The following is a 17,982-nucleotide window of genomic DNA, read 5'->3' on the forward strand; positions in this document are numbered from 1 at the left end:
AATGCATGATTTTACAATAAATGGGCATACGATAGAACTACTTGTACTTTTCATTCCCAATACAACATTTTAACTTTTGAACACTCCACTTCATTCCCTCATCTCTCTACCCCACAATCACCTCCAGTAGCCTAACCCACAAGTACAACCACCACTCAGCAGTCAGCACCAAACACATCACAACCCCTAAGCCTTTACCTCATCACTAATGTGACTTTTCTTAAAAACGAATCTTAAATGAAAATAAAATCGTGCCACTAAGTTTGAATAACTAGAAATATTACATAATTAGGAATTGATATTTGATCACGTGAGCACAACATTTAACCTGCTTAGGCTATCAGTAAAGAAAAAAAAAAGGGAAAAGATCATACACGTCGGCATTGCCTGTGTAGCCAACTTCTCTCTTCCTCTCTTTACGGATGACATTTTCTCTCTTTTCCTTTCTCACATACTCTACCCGAATCTGACCTTGCATAAAGGTTTTTGGGTATCTCTCTTCAATGCCCTTCTCGTACGTTTCTCTTTCTTCCATATCAGACCAAGGGCCTCCACCAGATTTCACGATGGAGTTTGTCTTACCTGGCCTTTCGGAAACCTCTAAAATGAGTAAATTGTCTCAAGTAAAATATAGGGAAAATTATATCGGTATCGTATAGAACTTGTTTATGCCCCGCCTGTATTGCGGAGCGCGAGGCCAGATATTTCTCTCCCAATTAAAACAAAGCACTATCATAGTTTTTTAGAAAAAAAAAAAACTAAAACAATGAGAAGACTGTAATTTTAAAGCTGGGGCAAAATTGTAATTTGTCATGACCAATTAGCGAGCGCTAGCGAATAAATGTTACATCGAGTCAATCAATTAAAACAAAACGCTACCATAGGTTTGCAAAGAAAAAAAAAACGAAAACGATGGCAACACTGTAATTTTGAACTGGGGGGATCGTAAGTTTGACTGGGGTAAAATTGTAATTTGTCGAAAAACTATAACGATGGCAAGATTGCAATTTTTAACTGGGGACAAAATTGTAATTTTGACTGGGGCTAAAATCGTAATTTGTCAAAATATACAATGATTACAAGACTGTAATTTTGAACTGGGGGAAGGGGGCAAAATCGTAATTCTAAGCTGGACTTAAATCATAATTTATTTAGGCCAATAGAGACAACTGCCTGACACTTCTCCCCATTACTTATATATATGTATATATAAAATGTGTTGTTGAAACACAACTCAAATGCTACATAAAAGTTTTGGGTTTTCACACTTTTCTTTTTTTTTTTTGAACGGCCGACAAAAATTTTATTCAAATGTAGTAAGACGCTACCACCAAATGTACATACCAAGATCATCACCAAAACATTAACAGATACAATTAGACTCTAGCTACCGAATGTAAATCTACTCCAATATTCCCATGTTAATGCCGCCTCTTTTGACCTATGCTTTACCCAAAGGAACGCCAGTGATTTGATTTCATCCAAAACCTTCCTAGCATTTGGGGGAGTTTGTCTAAAAACGACATCGTTCCTTGTTTTCCATAAGGACCATATTGTTACCAGTACTACAACATGTAGCGCTTTCTTTCTTTTCCTCGATCCCGAGCATATACCGTGTAGCGTCAGTAGGTCGTTTATTCCGAACGCAATTATTGGCGGGAGCTTGCACCACGTCGCGATGTTCAGCCACACTATTTGTGCAAATTGGCATGATACAAATAAATGGTCACTAGTCTCTACATAGTCGCCGCACATTACGCACATCGTATCATTAACCGGCACATTCCGAATTGCAAGAGCTTGTTTCGTTGGCATCCGCTCCATTTCTGCCCTCCAAGCTACTATTCCAACTTTTTTGGGCACCCAACTATTCCACTCAAAAGCTCTATCCGGCCTTATACGACTTGCAGAACCCAAAATCCTTTTAATGCTTGCCACACTAAAGCTGCCACTCGGGTCATAATTCCAGCACCACCGATCTGAACCGGAGGTTAGATTCAGCCCGCCAATCAGGCCAATAAGCTGCTGGACCTGATTTAATTCATCCAAGCCGAGTACAGGTCTGGTCCAGGCCCAATTAACAATAGCAGCCCCATCTCCAACACTTATCCGGTCGCAAACCATGCACTCCTTGTCCCTTTCAAGCTTAAATAAATCTGGAAACTGTACATATAATGGCAAAGAGCCTGCCCAACTGTCTAGCCAAAATGAAATACTATTACCATTTGCCACCACAGCAGTAACAGCCTGATTCATATCTATATCTGCTGAAAGAAGAGGTATTCGAATGCTTGTTATATTTTTCCAAGGTCCTGCAATCGTAGCTTTCACTGGAAACTCATTCCACGTCCTTGAACTATGGTGAATCGACCAGATTACTTCCCGCCAAAGTGCCCTTCTTTCTGATTTAAATCTCCACCACCACTTTGCGAGCAAAGAAATATTTGCATCCCTAAGTGAGCCAAAACCCAACCCACCATAATCGACTGGAGCAATTGTTTTTTCCCACGCCACCCAATTCATTTTAGCTTTTTCCTCCGACCCACCCCAAAAGAAAACCCTCCTAATTTTATCCAACATATCCAAAACTTTTTTAGGGGCTTTAAACAATGAAAAATAGTATGTGGGTAGCGAATTCAAGACCGATTTAATTAGGGTAATTCTCCCACCATATGATAACGTTTTGGCCTTCCATAATAAAAGCCGATTCTTAAAAATTTCAACAACCGGCTTCCAATTCTTAGCAAGGTTCATGTTGGCACCTACCGTCAATCCGAGGTGTTTGAAGGGGAACGTACCATGTTTACAACCCAATAGGGCAGCCATACCTTGAATCTCTTGCTCCTCTATCCCAATACCGTAGATACTACATTTGGCCAGATTTATTTTTAACCCTGATGTAATGTAGAAACACCTTAGCATCCTACGCAGGTTATAAATGTTTGATGATGACCATTCTCCAATAAACTTTCATCACAAAATACTTTTTTTTTTTTTAATTTTTCGCACTTGTGAGCAAATAACATCATTGCTTGTACGATGTTGATGTTTGCTTTTATGTTTTTCAACAAACTAAACCAAGAATGACTAAACTCATACCACGTAATCTAAGTAAAAAATATCAAACTCGCGCCACGAAACGCTAGGAAGCAAGGCTTGTCATTAATTATTTCATGACTTAATATCATAAACATCTATGGTTCGTTGGCCGGTTTGGTTTCCAGAGTGAGGGTCCCACAAGACAGGCGACAGGCGACACCTCATCATAGTAACACATTTGTGGTGAGGTTCAGTGGGGCCATGCCACCACCATTCAATTACATGTAATTTCAGAGAACTTCAGGTGAGAAAATGTAACAAATTCACAACTTTGGTGGCCTTTCAACAAATAACTCCAAAACAAAAACAATATTTTATCAACACAAAAGAAAATGCATTGAATTATGTTGATAAATGCATCAATACGTGTCACTAAAGGATTAAAAGCATTCCCGAGGAAACCTCCCCCTCTCTCCCTCTCTCCCTCTCTCTCACACACACACACACACTTTCTGATTTTCTCTCTCTAAAAAATCTTGAACGGAAGCAGTGTATCTGCTGGCTTGAAAAGGAAGCTCAAGAACAACTTGAGGATATCTTTTTTAACATTTTTTATAATCGGTAAGCAGATAGGGGCTTGTTTTGATCTAAATTTACAGTTTAAAACAAAAAAAAAAAATAGAAATTAGGACTCAAAAAGTTTATATTTTTATTGGTCTTGAACCAGCCCTAGACTCTTATATATATATATATCCATATTATTATATGGAGTGATGAGAAGAAAACCCAAATTATCTTGATTGGCTGAGAAGGGTTGGGTTGCCTCAGATCCATGGAACCCAGATTTCTTTTTGTGGAAAATTTGAAAAAGTCTTCACCTTTTTAGGGTTTTAATTTGTAATTTGTTGTGGGTCTTGTTTTATTTTACTGTTCTTGATGTTTATTGAAAGATAGGTTTTGGGTTTTTGTTTTTGTTGGTTTTTGAAGAATCTTGTATTGTTTAGTAGATTCTAAAGAGGCCCAATTTGTTGTTTTCTTGATATTCATATGAATGGATCATGAGATCCGGTAGTTGTCGGTTGTCACCTCGGATCTGTTGACCAAATCTTGTTATTGTTTTGTGAAATAGTCAACCTTGGTCTCAATTACACAAAGGGTTTCAGCCTATAGGTGTTGTTGTTCTTCGGTTCTTCGGTTCTTGATGAGTTGATGGTTTGTGATGCTATGATTAGTGATCAAGATTAAGGGGTTCATGTAGAGGTTTGGGGGTTATGTACTTATGTTGATGTGATTGGAGATATTTGTGATTTGAAAGAAAAAGTTGTTAGATGGAAGAGATGCGACCTACGGTTTCAGTTACGTTTAGTTTAACGAATCCGATCTCCGAAAACGCTGCTCTACAAAGTCATGTGGATTTCACTCAAATGAATCTGTTTTCCGAAACAACTGTTCTTCATGGAAATAGCAAGGGGATGACCGGTAAGGGAATTGTCGGTGACGAGATTATGATTCAAGAAAGCGATGCGGATGAAACTATGTCTGTTGAGGACGTGCCGATTGAAATCAACAGTGAGTTGTTAGCCATGAATGCAAATTCGGGTGGTTTAAAGGCGTCTGTAATGGCGGAAATCAACAGTGAATTGTTAGCCATGAATGCAAATTCGGGTAGTTTAAAGGCGTCTGTAATGGCTATTGAGGGCATAGATAACGGTCAAATAGTTGCAAAAGTTATTAGTTTGGAAGCTACGACAAATGAGCATACTTTAAAAGCGTCGGTAATGGCGATTGCTGATAAGCAACATAGTAAAGTTGTAAAAAGTGTTTTTGAGTTGGAGTATTTACCACTTTGGGGATCTAATTCGGTTTGTGGTAAAAGGCCAGAAATGGAAGATGCTGTAATAGCGGTTCCTCAGTTTATGAAAATTCCGATTAAGATGCTTGTTGTCGATCATGCAGCGAATCCAAATCTCAGTGATTTAACTGCTCATTTTTTTGGTGTTTACGACGGACATGGTGGATCTCAGGTATTTCTTGAAACCTTCTAAGATAAAAATAATAACATTTAAACAATTAGGTATATAATAGCCATGGGCGAAGGATAGTGGGGGCGGGAGGGGGCGGCCAACCCCTCGAACTTTTCGCTCAATAGTGAAGAGTATGTAGTTTTCGTCAAGGGCGTAGCTTTTAAGGGGCCGGGAGGGGCGCCTGACCCCCCGAACTTTTCGCTCAGTAGTGTTATGTATGTATATTTCGTGTAGAATTTTTTAGGTATATACGTTTTCGACCCCCCGGTTTTATAAAAAAAGTTACTTATATAGAATTTTTAGGTTCGGTGACTTCCGACCCCCCGGTTTTATAAAAAAGTTACTTATATAGAATTTTTAGGTTCGGTGACTTCCGACCCCCCGTTGGAAATTTTCAAGCTTCGCCACTGATAATAGCCGTTAAAAAAGTTTATTATTTTTGAGTTGCAGCAATCGACTATCTCACGAATTAATTGATGATCTTGTGATTATTATTCATGTAGTCGTGATAGGTGATTTTTCGTTTGTAACGAACATCCCGACTCCTCCGAAAAGTTAGTGACAGATTAGGTGATTTTTCATTTATAATAGTCGTTAAATTTGTCTTAACGATTCTTTGCGTGCTTCCCTAAATTTCATTATTTGAGTCTCAATAACCAATGTTTGACTTTGACATTGACCCATGTGACCTTTCTTCTTTTTAATCCAGTTTTATTGTTTTGACCCGTAGAGATAAAACATAATCTGATACTCCGATTCAACCAATCGTAAAACGGGTTGAAATTGCCACCATTGTGTATTGTGTTTGGTGATTCGTCAAAACTGAGTTATAGTTGTTTCTTGATTTAGGTCGCCAATTATTGTCGAGATCGTGTTCATGTCGCTTTACAAGAGGAACTAAAAATCATGAAACAAGAATTGGCGAAAGGAACGATCAACGACAGTGTACAAATCTGCTGGGAAAAAACCTTCACTAATTGCTTTAAGAAGGTAGATGATGGGGTCAGCGGGACCGCAACGACTGAACCAGTGGCTCCCGAAACCGTAGGGTCCACGGCTGTGGTGGCGTTAATCTGTTCATCACATATTGTAGTTGCAAATTGTGGCGATTCTCGGGCTGTACTTTATCGCGGCAAAGAAGCCATACCTTTATCAAATGATCATAAAGTAAACATATCTTTTTTTCTCCTGTTGTTGAATGTTAACGGTGTTTTTTTTCTTTTCAAATGATCTTACTTGTTGCTTGAATGCCTAATTATATAGCCAAACAGAGAAGATGAATATGCGAGAATTGAGGCAGCAGGGGGCAAGGTTATACAGTGGCAAGGACACCGTGTTTTTGGTGTACTTGCGATGTCAAGATCTATTGGTGAGTCCTATATATATATATAATTATATATAGTGAAAGGTTTAAATACAAAAGGCTCTTAACGTGCGACGGTATGCGACCAACAATATAACGTGCGTAATTGTGCAAATAACGTGCATAATTAGGGTTAACCAACCCCATATGTAATTATGCAAATAACGTGCGTAATTAGGGTTTAACCCAACCCATGCGTAATTATGCAAATGACGTGCGTCGTTATGTATTATAACGTGCGTAATTATGCTAAGTTAATTACTATTGTGCCACCGCGCTATGTTGTCAAAAGCGCAAAAAGCGCGGGCCTAGGCGCAGCGAGGCGCACATGTAGCGCCTGGTGGTAGCCTAGGCGCAAAAAATGGGTTTGGGTTTTTTTGAAAAAAACGGTGCTGAGGCGCAAAAAGGCGCGCGCCTAGGCGCAAAAACAGTGCTGAGGCGCAGTGGATAAACAGGAAAACTGGAAAAAAGGAAAAAATGAAACCGAGTGTGGGAAAAAAAGAAAAAATGAAACCGAGTGCGTGCAAAAACTGCCTCACGCGGGCCCGGGTTTTCGAAGCTGCATTCGTGCGTGCCCGCATGAGTTCAACCAAATTCCAGCTCAGAAACTCATTTAAATGGCATATATAATAGCTTTTTTAATTTTATATGTGGAATCTTATTTATTTTCAAAGCATAACATATTTTTTATATTTTATTTCTCTAAGTGCGCTTTTCTTAAAAAAGGCCACGCTTTTTTGCGCCTTGCGCCTAGGCTCCGGGCGAGGCCGATGCACCTCGCTTGCGCCTTGCGTCTTTGACAACATAGCCACCGCGTTCAATTGAAGGCCTAGATTAGGTCAGATGTGCGGTTGAGATGCTCGTGTACGTGTCTTGTACGTTAACCGGCCTCTATATATATATGTATATATGTATGTGTGGCAAAATGGGTAAAGTTGTATGGGTTGTACCGGATCGGATCGGTGTTATTCAACCTCGGCACCTCGCATTTATGTTCTTTTTAAGGCATAGTTGGATATAAAGATTTTTTCGTTTTAGTTTTAGGTTTCAGGGCTGGGCATATTATAACCCGTTTGTTTTTCCTTCTCGTTTGATGTGTTTTTCAGGTGATAGGTATTTAAAGCCATCGATAATACCTGAACCAGAAGTTACATTCACAGCCCGAGCCCGAGAAGACGAGTGCCTGATATTAGCAAGTGATGGGTTATGGGACGTAATGTCAAACGAAGAAGCGTGTGAGGTCGCAAGAAAAAGAATCCTAATCTGGCATAAGAAAAATGGCGGTAATGTAGTCGAACGAGAGCTTAACGGGGTTGATCCTGCAGCGCAAGCAGCAGCCGATTACCTTTCCATGTTGGCTTTACAAAAAGGAAGCAATGACAATATATCAGTGATGGTGGTGGATCTTAAAGCTCAAAGAAGGTTTAAAACAAAATCTTGATTTTGTTGGTTGTTTTATGATGATAATAGTTTTTTTTTATAGAACACAAATGAATCATTTGGTTTCTTTCTCATTGTTAGTCCATTCATTTTTCATATGGGCTTTGAATGTGTGTAATGAGGATACTGTTATAATATAGTTTGTAGAGACTGCTTACTATCTCATTGATATATACTATCCTTTTCCAAACAAAAACCTATGTCGAAACGTAGGCCGACTCAAAACGTACGTAAAATAAGCACGTGTGTTGGCGTTGTATGCGGAGTGGTAAAGTATAGACTGCACTTGACCCGATTTGTTTCGGAACTAAATTAACGTCAAACTGTATAGAAACTCAAATTTATAACGTGGAATGAAAACGTACTATATTTGACCCGGTTTGTTTCCAAAAAAAAAAGTCAAAATGTAGTCCAACTCAAAACGTACATAAAAATCAAACTTTATATATTAACCTCACTCGTTTTCGAACAAATATTACGTTAGAGCGTAGACGGACTTGAATTTATACCGACACATATATAAAATAAAAATGTTTAAAAATTGGTTTTAGAGTAAACGTGAAACTTTAAAAATTTGTCAACGTGACATTTATAAAGTTAGAGGGTTACGTTTAACATTTTATCAAACTTTGGGGTAGAATGGGTCGGTGGATGGTGGCTTTAGCACCGACCATTGTGTTTTAGGCATTATAAATTCATGTCTGGGAAGGAACTCAAATTTAATTTTTTTCAATTTGTGAAAGAATTCAACCAAAGAAATAAGAATCATGTGTCATGACCTCCGATCACCACCAATCCTCTTGTTCAAATATAAGAATTGTTTAGGGCCTAAATCTCGTCTATCGACAAGCCTAGGACCAAATTTACATCAGAGAAATTTACGAAAATAGCAAAAAATAAGTTTAACTTATCAAAATGGCCACTTCATGAGTCGGTTGAGCAGGGCATCACGAATTCAAATGTGCGGGATGCCTCTTTCAAGACCCCTCATGCGTCTTTAAATATGGAAGTGACACGTGTCTCAATGATTAGGTAGACTCCTCCAATGTCTCAGCAGATTCATCCAATGCCTCAGCAGACTCTTCCAATGGCTCATGCAGACTCTTCCAAATATTTTAAGAAAATACTTTAAAATATTTTAAAAAATACTTTAAATATTTTTTTAATTTAAAAAAATATTTTTTAAATTTATATACGTAAAGTATTTTAATTTTATATATGTATAGTATTTTTTAAGTATTTTAAAGATATCTTTACGTATATAAATTTAAAATATTTTATTAATTTAAAAAAAATAATTTAAAAAATTAATTTAAATATTTATTAAAGTATTTTTTTAATTTTTTCTATGTATTTTCTTAAAAATAGCCAAGATATCTTTACGTATATAAATTTAAAAAAGTATTTTTTTTAATTTAAAAAAAATTAGTATTTTTTTAAATATTTTAAAGTATTGGAAGAGTTTGTTGAGGCATTGGATGAGTCTGCTGAGGCCTTGGAGGAGTCTGCATGAGGCATTGGAAGAGTCTGCTGAGCCATTGGAGAAGTCTACTTAATCATTGAGACACGTGTCACTTCCATATTTAAAGACGCATGAGGGGTCTTGAAAGAGGCATCTCGCGCATTTGAATTCGTGATGCCCTGCTCCATAGACGCTTAAAGTGGCTATTTTCGTAATTGGTGTGAGTCAATGGCTATTTTCGTAAATAGCTCTTTATATTACGTTACAATTTGTTGACGCCCTGAAACTAGTATAGGATATAGTCCGCGAATTCAAGAAAACAAAGGTATATAAGCATTTGTCGTCTATAAATAAAAGTATTAGGTTTTGGTCAAGTTGTGCATCTTAATCTAGTCACTTCTTAGTTCTTACCGCTAGACAGACTTTTTAAAACCATTTTGTTTGCTTGGTACAAAAGCAAGTTATATGGGAGTTTCATTAAAACGTGTGTTTGATAGAGACAAGTATCCAACTTTATGGCTTGTCGAGAAAAACTGACTTTGTGGAAGCCGTAAGCCGTTGCCCATTTCTTCATTATTATATCCTTCTAATTTTTTGTTAATACGTTTCTTAAATGAATTCGTCAACATTATCCTGCTCAATAAATCCCAATAATAGCAAAATTAAGATAGGATCTGAAGAGGGTAAAATGTTTCGTAAATAAAGTAAACTAGTTTAATACCCGTCCGTTGGACGGGTTGTTCATCGTCATAATCTCATAACTACACTTCCTTGTTTTTTAAATGAAAAGATCCATGTTAAATATGATATTAAGGGTGAAGGGAGTGGTGCGGTGAAGTGATCGGCAAACCGGTTTGCCGAGGGGCAACACCGGCGCCGTCCCGTTTTCCCGCGCGACAAAGTTGTGAAATCGACTAACCATCACCGATCGACAAAGATGAAAAGTGATGATGCTGATGATAATTGAAGAAAGTGATGGGTATTTGTGGAGGGTAGGAAAAAAAGAATAAAAAAAGTTTGCCACTTTCAAGTGTCTAAACCACTGCCAATACTTTTCACCAAAGTTTAAACTCTTCACACTTGCTGACATGGCACACTTTGATTGGTCCATTTTGAAGTTTGCCACTTTCACATGTTTAACCACTCCCTTCACCCTAAGACATTTAACTAAGGTGGGGTTTAGTTTTTAAATGTAACTAGTATTAAGCAACCCCGCGTTGCGGCGGGGGCGAGCACCAATGCCACATTACTGCCACTGACCACCGATACTGAAGTTGCGGTGTTAATGCGAAGAAATTAAACCGAAACGTAAAACATAGAATAAAATAACTAAGTTGATCTAGGACTTGCGCGTTACGATGAGCCGGTGTCTATTTTTTCCCGTTTGACATGTTCATCGTAATCTATATATAATATATATCATTACCACTATACAAGCTATAATGCAAACATTACAACAACCATTGCATCAATATGTTGCAAATTACGGAGTATATTTATACAAGATTTTGACTAAATTTATTAGATTATTATAAATAATAATAATTTACAAATAAAACAACACAACTTTGAATGGATCAAACTGATTGAATATGGTAAGATAATGAAACCGTTATTTGATTAGGGTACAACCATTTAAGCACAATTTACAACCGTACATGCATAAAAAAATATTGAATTTGGTAAGGTAATGAAACCATTATTTGATTAAGGTACAACCACTTAAACACAACTTACAACCAATATTTTGATTAAGGTACAAACATTTAAGCACAACTTACAATTAAACATGCATACATTATTAAGGTACAACCACTTATGCACAACTTACAACCAATATTTGATTAATGTTCAAACATTTAAACACAACTTGCAACTAAACATGCAAACAAATGTTTCAAATTAATAGTATATAAATAGTATATAAATGGTAATTGCAAATTGGCAATGGCAATGTATACACAAAAGGAGAGAGAAAAAGGTACAATGTTTATGAAACCTTTTGTTTTACAAAGTTTATAGTCAACACTTGAATTAATCAAATATATAAAGCAGAATGTTATAATCTATTGTTCAATATAATACATCATTGTCATTAACATCCACTGAGAAACCAAAATAATTAATATTACACACAAACACACATCCAGGATTCTTAAATTGATAAAAGAATATAGAGATTATAAAAGGACGTACCACTCTCCATTTCTTCTTCATAACTACAAAGAAGAATACATGATCAATAATTCCAGAATATAGAGAGAAAAAACAAATACATACAGCAAGATTAGTGGCAATAACTGTGATTAAACTGAAAAAAATAATTCTCAAAATCCCAATCAAGCTACCGCGCAAGAAAATCATATAATCCATAGAAATACTATAGTCTAAGATTCCTCGATATGTTATAAAAGACTCATGGTAACTTTTATTTGAATCAGACCCTTGATTAAACACAAAAAATACGATTTGAACTAACACGTTCAACTCATTTTATTATTAAGCTAAAGCATATCAAGTTACAATAAACCTAACCATCTATTTATACTAAACCCATTCTAATTCTAATTAAAACTCATACTCTATTTAATTAATAATTAAACCCTTGATCGAACACAAAAATACGATTTGAACTAACTTGTTCGACTCTTTTTATTAATAAATTAAAGCACACCAAATTACAATAGACCTAACCATCTATTTATACTAAACTCATTCTGATCACAATTAAACTTAAACTCTATTTAATTAATAAACAACCAACTAGATAAACCTATCTACTTTAAACTAACAATTATCCATAATTAAAATATAAAAGACTCAATATATAATTCACCAAGAATTATCTATAACCAGTTTAATAGTTATCCTGAATTCAAGATTAACGTCTTCAGAGTCAGAGCATGAATGAAAGTTGGGAGATTTTTTCCTGAATACCGGTACATATTTTATTGACTTCAGTATTTGTTATTTGTACTCTTTCGATAAAAAAGGTATTTGTAACAAATTTAAATATCGGTTCAGCACGGGACCTACGGGACCTTAAAACATATTCCGGGTCTTGAAAGAGAATCTGTCTCTCCCAGTCTCCCTGAGTAAAAAAAAAAAAAAAAAAAAAAAAAAAAAAAAAAAAAAAAAACTGAACAATGTATATTATTGAAGAAGGCACGAGAACCCGAATTGTACCTTTAATCACGTAGTAGGAATATCAGTCATTAGAAAAGGATTGCTAGAAAGTCTAGAGAGTTGGATAGTTGTTTTGGTGTGTATTCTAACCAAGGCTCACTTTATGGTGCACATCAATTCAAAGCATCTCCAAGGCTTTCTTAACATAATTGTATAACTTATATCGATAATATTATTTAACTCGTGTAATAGACGTTAATATTAATTAACTCGTGTAACAGACTGTAAACAAGTACAGATCTAACACTAAACCAACAGAAATATATGAACAACACCAGAAATAGTGACAAAATAGTGACAAAACTTTATTGATTATCCAACCCAGAAAAATATCCCAACCAAACCCTAGATCTCAAAAGTATGAGATCTTTAATCAATACACTATACAAGTTCAACAGATTGAAGAAATCTGTTGAACATAACCAGAACAATACAAAAACAGAAAAAAGAAAGGATACAAACAAAGAGATTAACACAATCTCTTATACAACTATCTCAACACTGAGATCTAAACCAAAATGATGATCAACACAAGATGATCAACACTAGAAGACAATCTTCAACACCAGATGATGAACCCAGATCATCAAGAGCATGAGCGAACCAGAGAACAAGATGAAAACCCTAGAAAATATCACAACTGAACTGAGCTCTCTCTCTCTTCTCTTTTATATCCGGATCCTGACCATGTTACACTTCAACCCCTTATGTTTCAAGAGTATCACAAATGAACCTTCAGCCCATAACAAGAGTCTGTTACGATAACAGACAATATAACAACTTTAAGCCCATCAAGAATAATAGCCCAGCTGGCCCAACTGGAACAATAACCCATCATGAACAATAATATAAGACAAGCCCAATATAATATGCATAACATGTTACGATAACATGAATTAGGATAATAGGATACTTTTAACACCCCCCCCCCATAATTCATGCTCTAAACATGTTATACATACCTAATCTTTCACACAAAGACTCATGTTGAGCAATACTTAACCCCTTAGTAAAAATGTCTGCAATCTGATTCTCAGATGCAATTTTTTGTGGGTCAACAATGCCACTTGCAATTTTTTCTCTCAAAAAATGCAAGTCCAATTCAAAATGTTTTGTTCTTTCATGAAACACAGGATTTTGTGAAATTGAGATAGCAGATTTGCTATCACAAAACAGTGAAACAGGTAATGCACAATTTATTCCTAACTCAGACAACATATTTTTAATCCACATCACTTCACAAGTAGCAGAACACATTGCCCTGTACTCTGCTTCAGCAGTAGACCTTGAAACAAACCCTTGTTTCTTGCTTTTCCAAGACACAAGGGTATTTCCAAGAAATATGCCATAACCAGTAACTGATTTCCTGGTTGACAAACACTTAGCCCAATCTGAATCAACAAAACCTGAAATATTAAGATCACCTGTTTTCCTGAACAAAACACCTTTTCCTGGTGATGAAACAATGGTTAACCGGGCAGGGTTAACACACTGGTCTCGTCAAGAAGGGTTAATCCCTTCCTCTCGGAGATCGCTGACTGGGTCACCGGTGGATGATCTCCTGCACAAGGGAACAAGCCGTGACTCGTAACAAGGAGGATGGGGTGGGGGGTGCTCCTTGTTACCACTCTCCGGCGTGAGAATCAGTAGTTTGCTTGGGAAGCAAAGTAAGATAGTAGTAGTGAGAGAGTTGTGAAGAGATACCTCAAACCTGGTTTGGGGTCGGTATTTATAGCCGAGGAGTGAAGGAGGAGATTGATGGATGGGCTGACGACGAGCTGCACCGTTGCAGGTGTGTCAGTCTCGCCGGCCGTGGGGGTTACGCCACGTCAGCCCATTGCTTTAATAGCTCTGACAGGGGACTGTCGCCGGCGCCACTTGCCTCGTGGTGTCAGCCACTTGCATGGCGTGTCAGTCCACTTGTTGGATATGCAGGGTGCGGTGCGAGCCGCATCGCTGCATGCGGTAACGCCTGAAGTTACCGCGTCTCCTACTTGTGATCAAGAAATACGCGAGATGCGGTGTTGGCCGCATCATCGTATGTGGAGACTATTTGCTCGCTTCCCTTGTCGTGACGAAAATGGTCATATGATGCGGTGCCAGCCGCATCGATATGTTCATCTTCTTTTGTACTTAGGTCAAGCTATTCATCTTCGGACCGAATGGGTTCGAAGTATGTGACCGCATGGGTGCGGTCTGCTTACTGGTAGGGGTTTGTTTGATGCGGGTAATGGTCGTTTTGGGACCATACCCCTTCACCTGGACATTGCTTTAAGTACCTTAATAGTCTTAATGCAATGTCTAAATGTGACTGACATGGCTTGTGCATGTATTGACTCAAGAACTGCACTGCATAACTTATATCAGGACGTGTTAAAGACAAGTAAATCAACTTACCTATTAACTTTTGAAATCCAGTAACATTTTCTAAATAACTTGTGTCCTTTTCAATTTTGTTAGTAATAACATGAGACAACTCAATAGGTGTCCCAACAGGTTTACTACCAAGATATCCAAATTCATTTAAAAGCTCAAGACAGTATTTTCTTTGGGATAAACATACAGATTCTCCTGAATATAAGACTTCAATGCCAAGAAAATACTTAAGCACACCCAAGTCTTTTATTAAAAAACTCTCACTCAAACACCTTTTAACTCTAGAAACTTCAGTAGAACTGTTTCCAGTTACTACTATATCATCAACATAGACTAAAAGAATAACAAGAATATCACCTTTGCTCAAAATGAACAAAGAATGATCACACAAACTTTGGGAAAAACCCATATCAATCAAAACAGAACACAGTTTCTCATTCCATTTTCTAGGAGCTTGTTTAAGTCCATAAAGAGACTTAACAAGCTTGCACACCTTATTTTTATCTTCATTAAAGTACCCTAAAGGTAATGTCATATATACATCTTCAGATAAAGAACCATACAAAAAAGCATTATTTATATCAAGTTGATACAACGGCCATCCATTATTTACAGCCAATTTTAATATAATTCTAACAGTCACCATTTTTACAACTGGAGAAAATGTTTCTCCAAAGTCAATACCCTCTTTTTGATTGAACCCCTTTGCAACCAACCTAGCCTTATATCTTTCAATCTCCCCATTGGCCTTATATTTTATTTTATAGACCCATTTACAGCCAATGGGTTTCCTACCCTTAGGTAAATCAACTACGACCCATGTATTATTTCTATTAAGTGCTTCCATTTCTTGATTCATAGCTTCTATCCACCTAGGGTCCTTAATGGCCTCACTATATGAATTAGGTTCAACTGATTTATTTAAAGAAGACACAAAACACAAACTGTCAACAGACAAACTAGCATAATTAACCACCTTTTCCACACCATATTTAACTTTTCCTTCTACAACAAATTCATCAAACCTTTGAGGAAAAACAACTTTCCTAGAAGATTTCCTAATAACTTGTCCCTCAGATGGGTTGGTCTCATCATGAGATCCTACAATGTTACCTGCCCCATCAGTGTTACCTTGTAAACTACTACCTAACTGTTCATCATGCTGATCACTATCAACATCAGGAACAGTGGCAGATGTAGAGGGTAACACTGGTGGCTGATCATCACTGCAGTGACCTTGGACACCAGTCATACCCTCTTCATCATCGGGAACTACAGGAACTTCAGGAGTTATTATTTCAGTATTATCAAAAAAAATTATCTGATTTAAATCATTATTAGAACTTTGATTTTTATTCAAAACAGATTTAAAAGGGTATACAGTTTCATAAAACTTCACATCTCTTGAATAAAACACCCTTTTATTATCCAAACACAGTAATTTGTATCCCTTTTTAACATTGGAATACCCAACTAAAACATACTTATCAGCATGATAAGCAAGTTTATCAGACTCATTTAAGATTGTACTAAAACATAAACACCCAAAGTTCCTTAGATGAACAAGTGAGGGTTTAAAACCATAAACTACTTCATATGGACTCCTACCATTTAACACAGAAGTTGGTAACCTGTTAATCAAGTACACAGCAGTTAAAACACATTCAGACCAATACTTAAGAGGCAAATTACTCTGAAACAACAGAGCTCTAGCTGTGTTAAGAAGATGCCTATGCTTTCTTTCAACCACACCATTCTGTTGTGGTGTATAAGAGCAAGAAGTTTGATGCAATATACCTTTTGTTTTACAAAATGTATTCATTTGATTATTTACAAACTCTGTTCCATTATCACTTCTTATAATTTTCACCTTTGTTTCAAACTGAGTTAGCATCAACTCATAGAAACTACACAGGTTTTCAAAAACTTCAGTCTTATTAACCAACATGTAACACCAAACTGTCCTGGAAAAGTCATCAACAATTGTTAAAAAATATTTAAAACCCTCATAACTAGTTATTTTATAGGGTCCCCAAACATCTAGATGAATTAACTCTCCTACAGACTTGGTTTTGTGTTCACTAAGTGGGAAAGGAACTCTGACCTGCTTAGCCCTGTGACACACCTCACAAGGACCATGTTCAATACTGTTAACATCAAACTGATCTCTTAACACAGCTAGGACTTGATCAGAAGGGTGGCCTAACCTACTATGCCACAAATTTGCCCTAACATAACTATTAAAGCAAACATTCATACAATTACCATTTTTACCAACAAAGTAAAGACCATTGTCCTGACTACCAGTCACCAGGACTCTCTTTGATTTGGAATCCTGTAACACACAGCTATTCTCATTAAACACAACTTTTATATCATTATCTTTTGCAAGTTTATGAACAGATAACAAATTCACATGATACTCTGGGACATAAAAGACATCTTTTAAAACAACATCATTTGTTAACTTGACATTTCCAATTTTAACAACTTTAACATTAGTTCCATTTGGATGACCTACTTTAATGTCAAACTCAGAAACATCAACTGCATTAAACATATCTTTATCACTGTTTATCATATGTTGACTTGCCCCAGAGTCAACAATCCAACTAAACACACCTCCATAAAATAAGGAACTGGAATAACTAACACAGTTATTAACAACACAAGACTCACCTCCTATATTGGTTGATTCCACACCAGACTTTTCACCAACAAGACTCAACAACTTTGCTATCTGCTCAGATGTAAAAGGGAAACCAGAAGTAGACACACTAGTAGAAGGACCAACAGCAGCATTTGACTTATTTGTTTTACCAGATGTATTATTAGATTTTCTTTTAAAACCTGGTGGATAACCTATTAACTCAAAACACCTATCAACAGTATGACCAATCATGCCACAATGTGTACATTTTAAGTTTGGATTAGGTCCTCTTTGATTAGTTGTTTTCTTTTTAGAATCAAATGACTGATTAGGCTTAGACACAAAAGACACATTTTGACCTTTTGACCCACTACTAGTTAGTCTATGTGATTCTTCCCTAGACACAACAGAATAAGCAACTTTGACAGATGGAAAGACTTCT

The 17,982-nt window shown here is 36.6% G+C and overlaps 1 protein-coding gene across 2 annotated transcripts; it reads left to right on the forward strand.

Moving 5' to 3' along the window:
* Positions 1–3,433: 3,433 nt before the first annotated feature.
* On the forward strand, positions 3,434–8,039 carry LOC110880238 (protein phosphatase 2C 16). Of its 2 annotated transcripts, XM_022128825.2 has the most exons (5): positions 3,434–3,660; positions 4,169–5,063; positions 5,913–6,230; positions 6,327–6,432; positions 7,533–8,039. In XM_022128825.2, exons 2-5 carry the CDS (start codon positions 4,368–4,370, stop codon positions 7,865–7,867), a joined length of 1,455 nt encoding a protein of 484 aa, XP_021984517.1. In that variant the 5' UTR covers positions 3,434–3,660; positions 4,169–4,367; the 3' UTR covers positions 7,868–8,039. The 2 variants fall into 2 exon arrangements, with proteins under 2 accessions (XP_021984517.1, XP_021984516.1); XM_022128824.2 differs by having other exon boundaries at positions 3,443–5,063.
* Positions 8,040–17,982: the final 9,943 nt, after the last annotated feature.

The sequence above is a fragment of the Helianthus annuus genome, chromosome 9 (assembly GCF_002127325.2).
Source record: "Helianthus annuus cultivar XRQ/B chromosome 9, HanXRQr2.0-SUNRISE, whole genome shotgun sequence".
Lineage (NCBI taxonomy): Eukaryota > Viridiplantae > Streptophyta > Magnoliopsida > Asterales > Asteraceae > Helianthus > Helianthus annuus.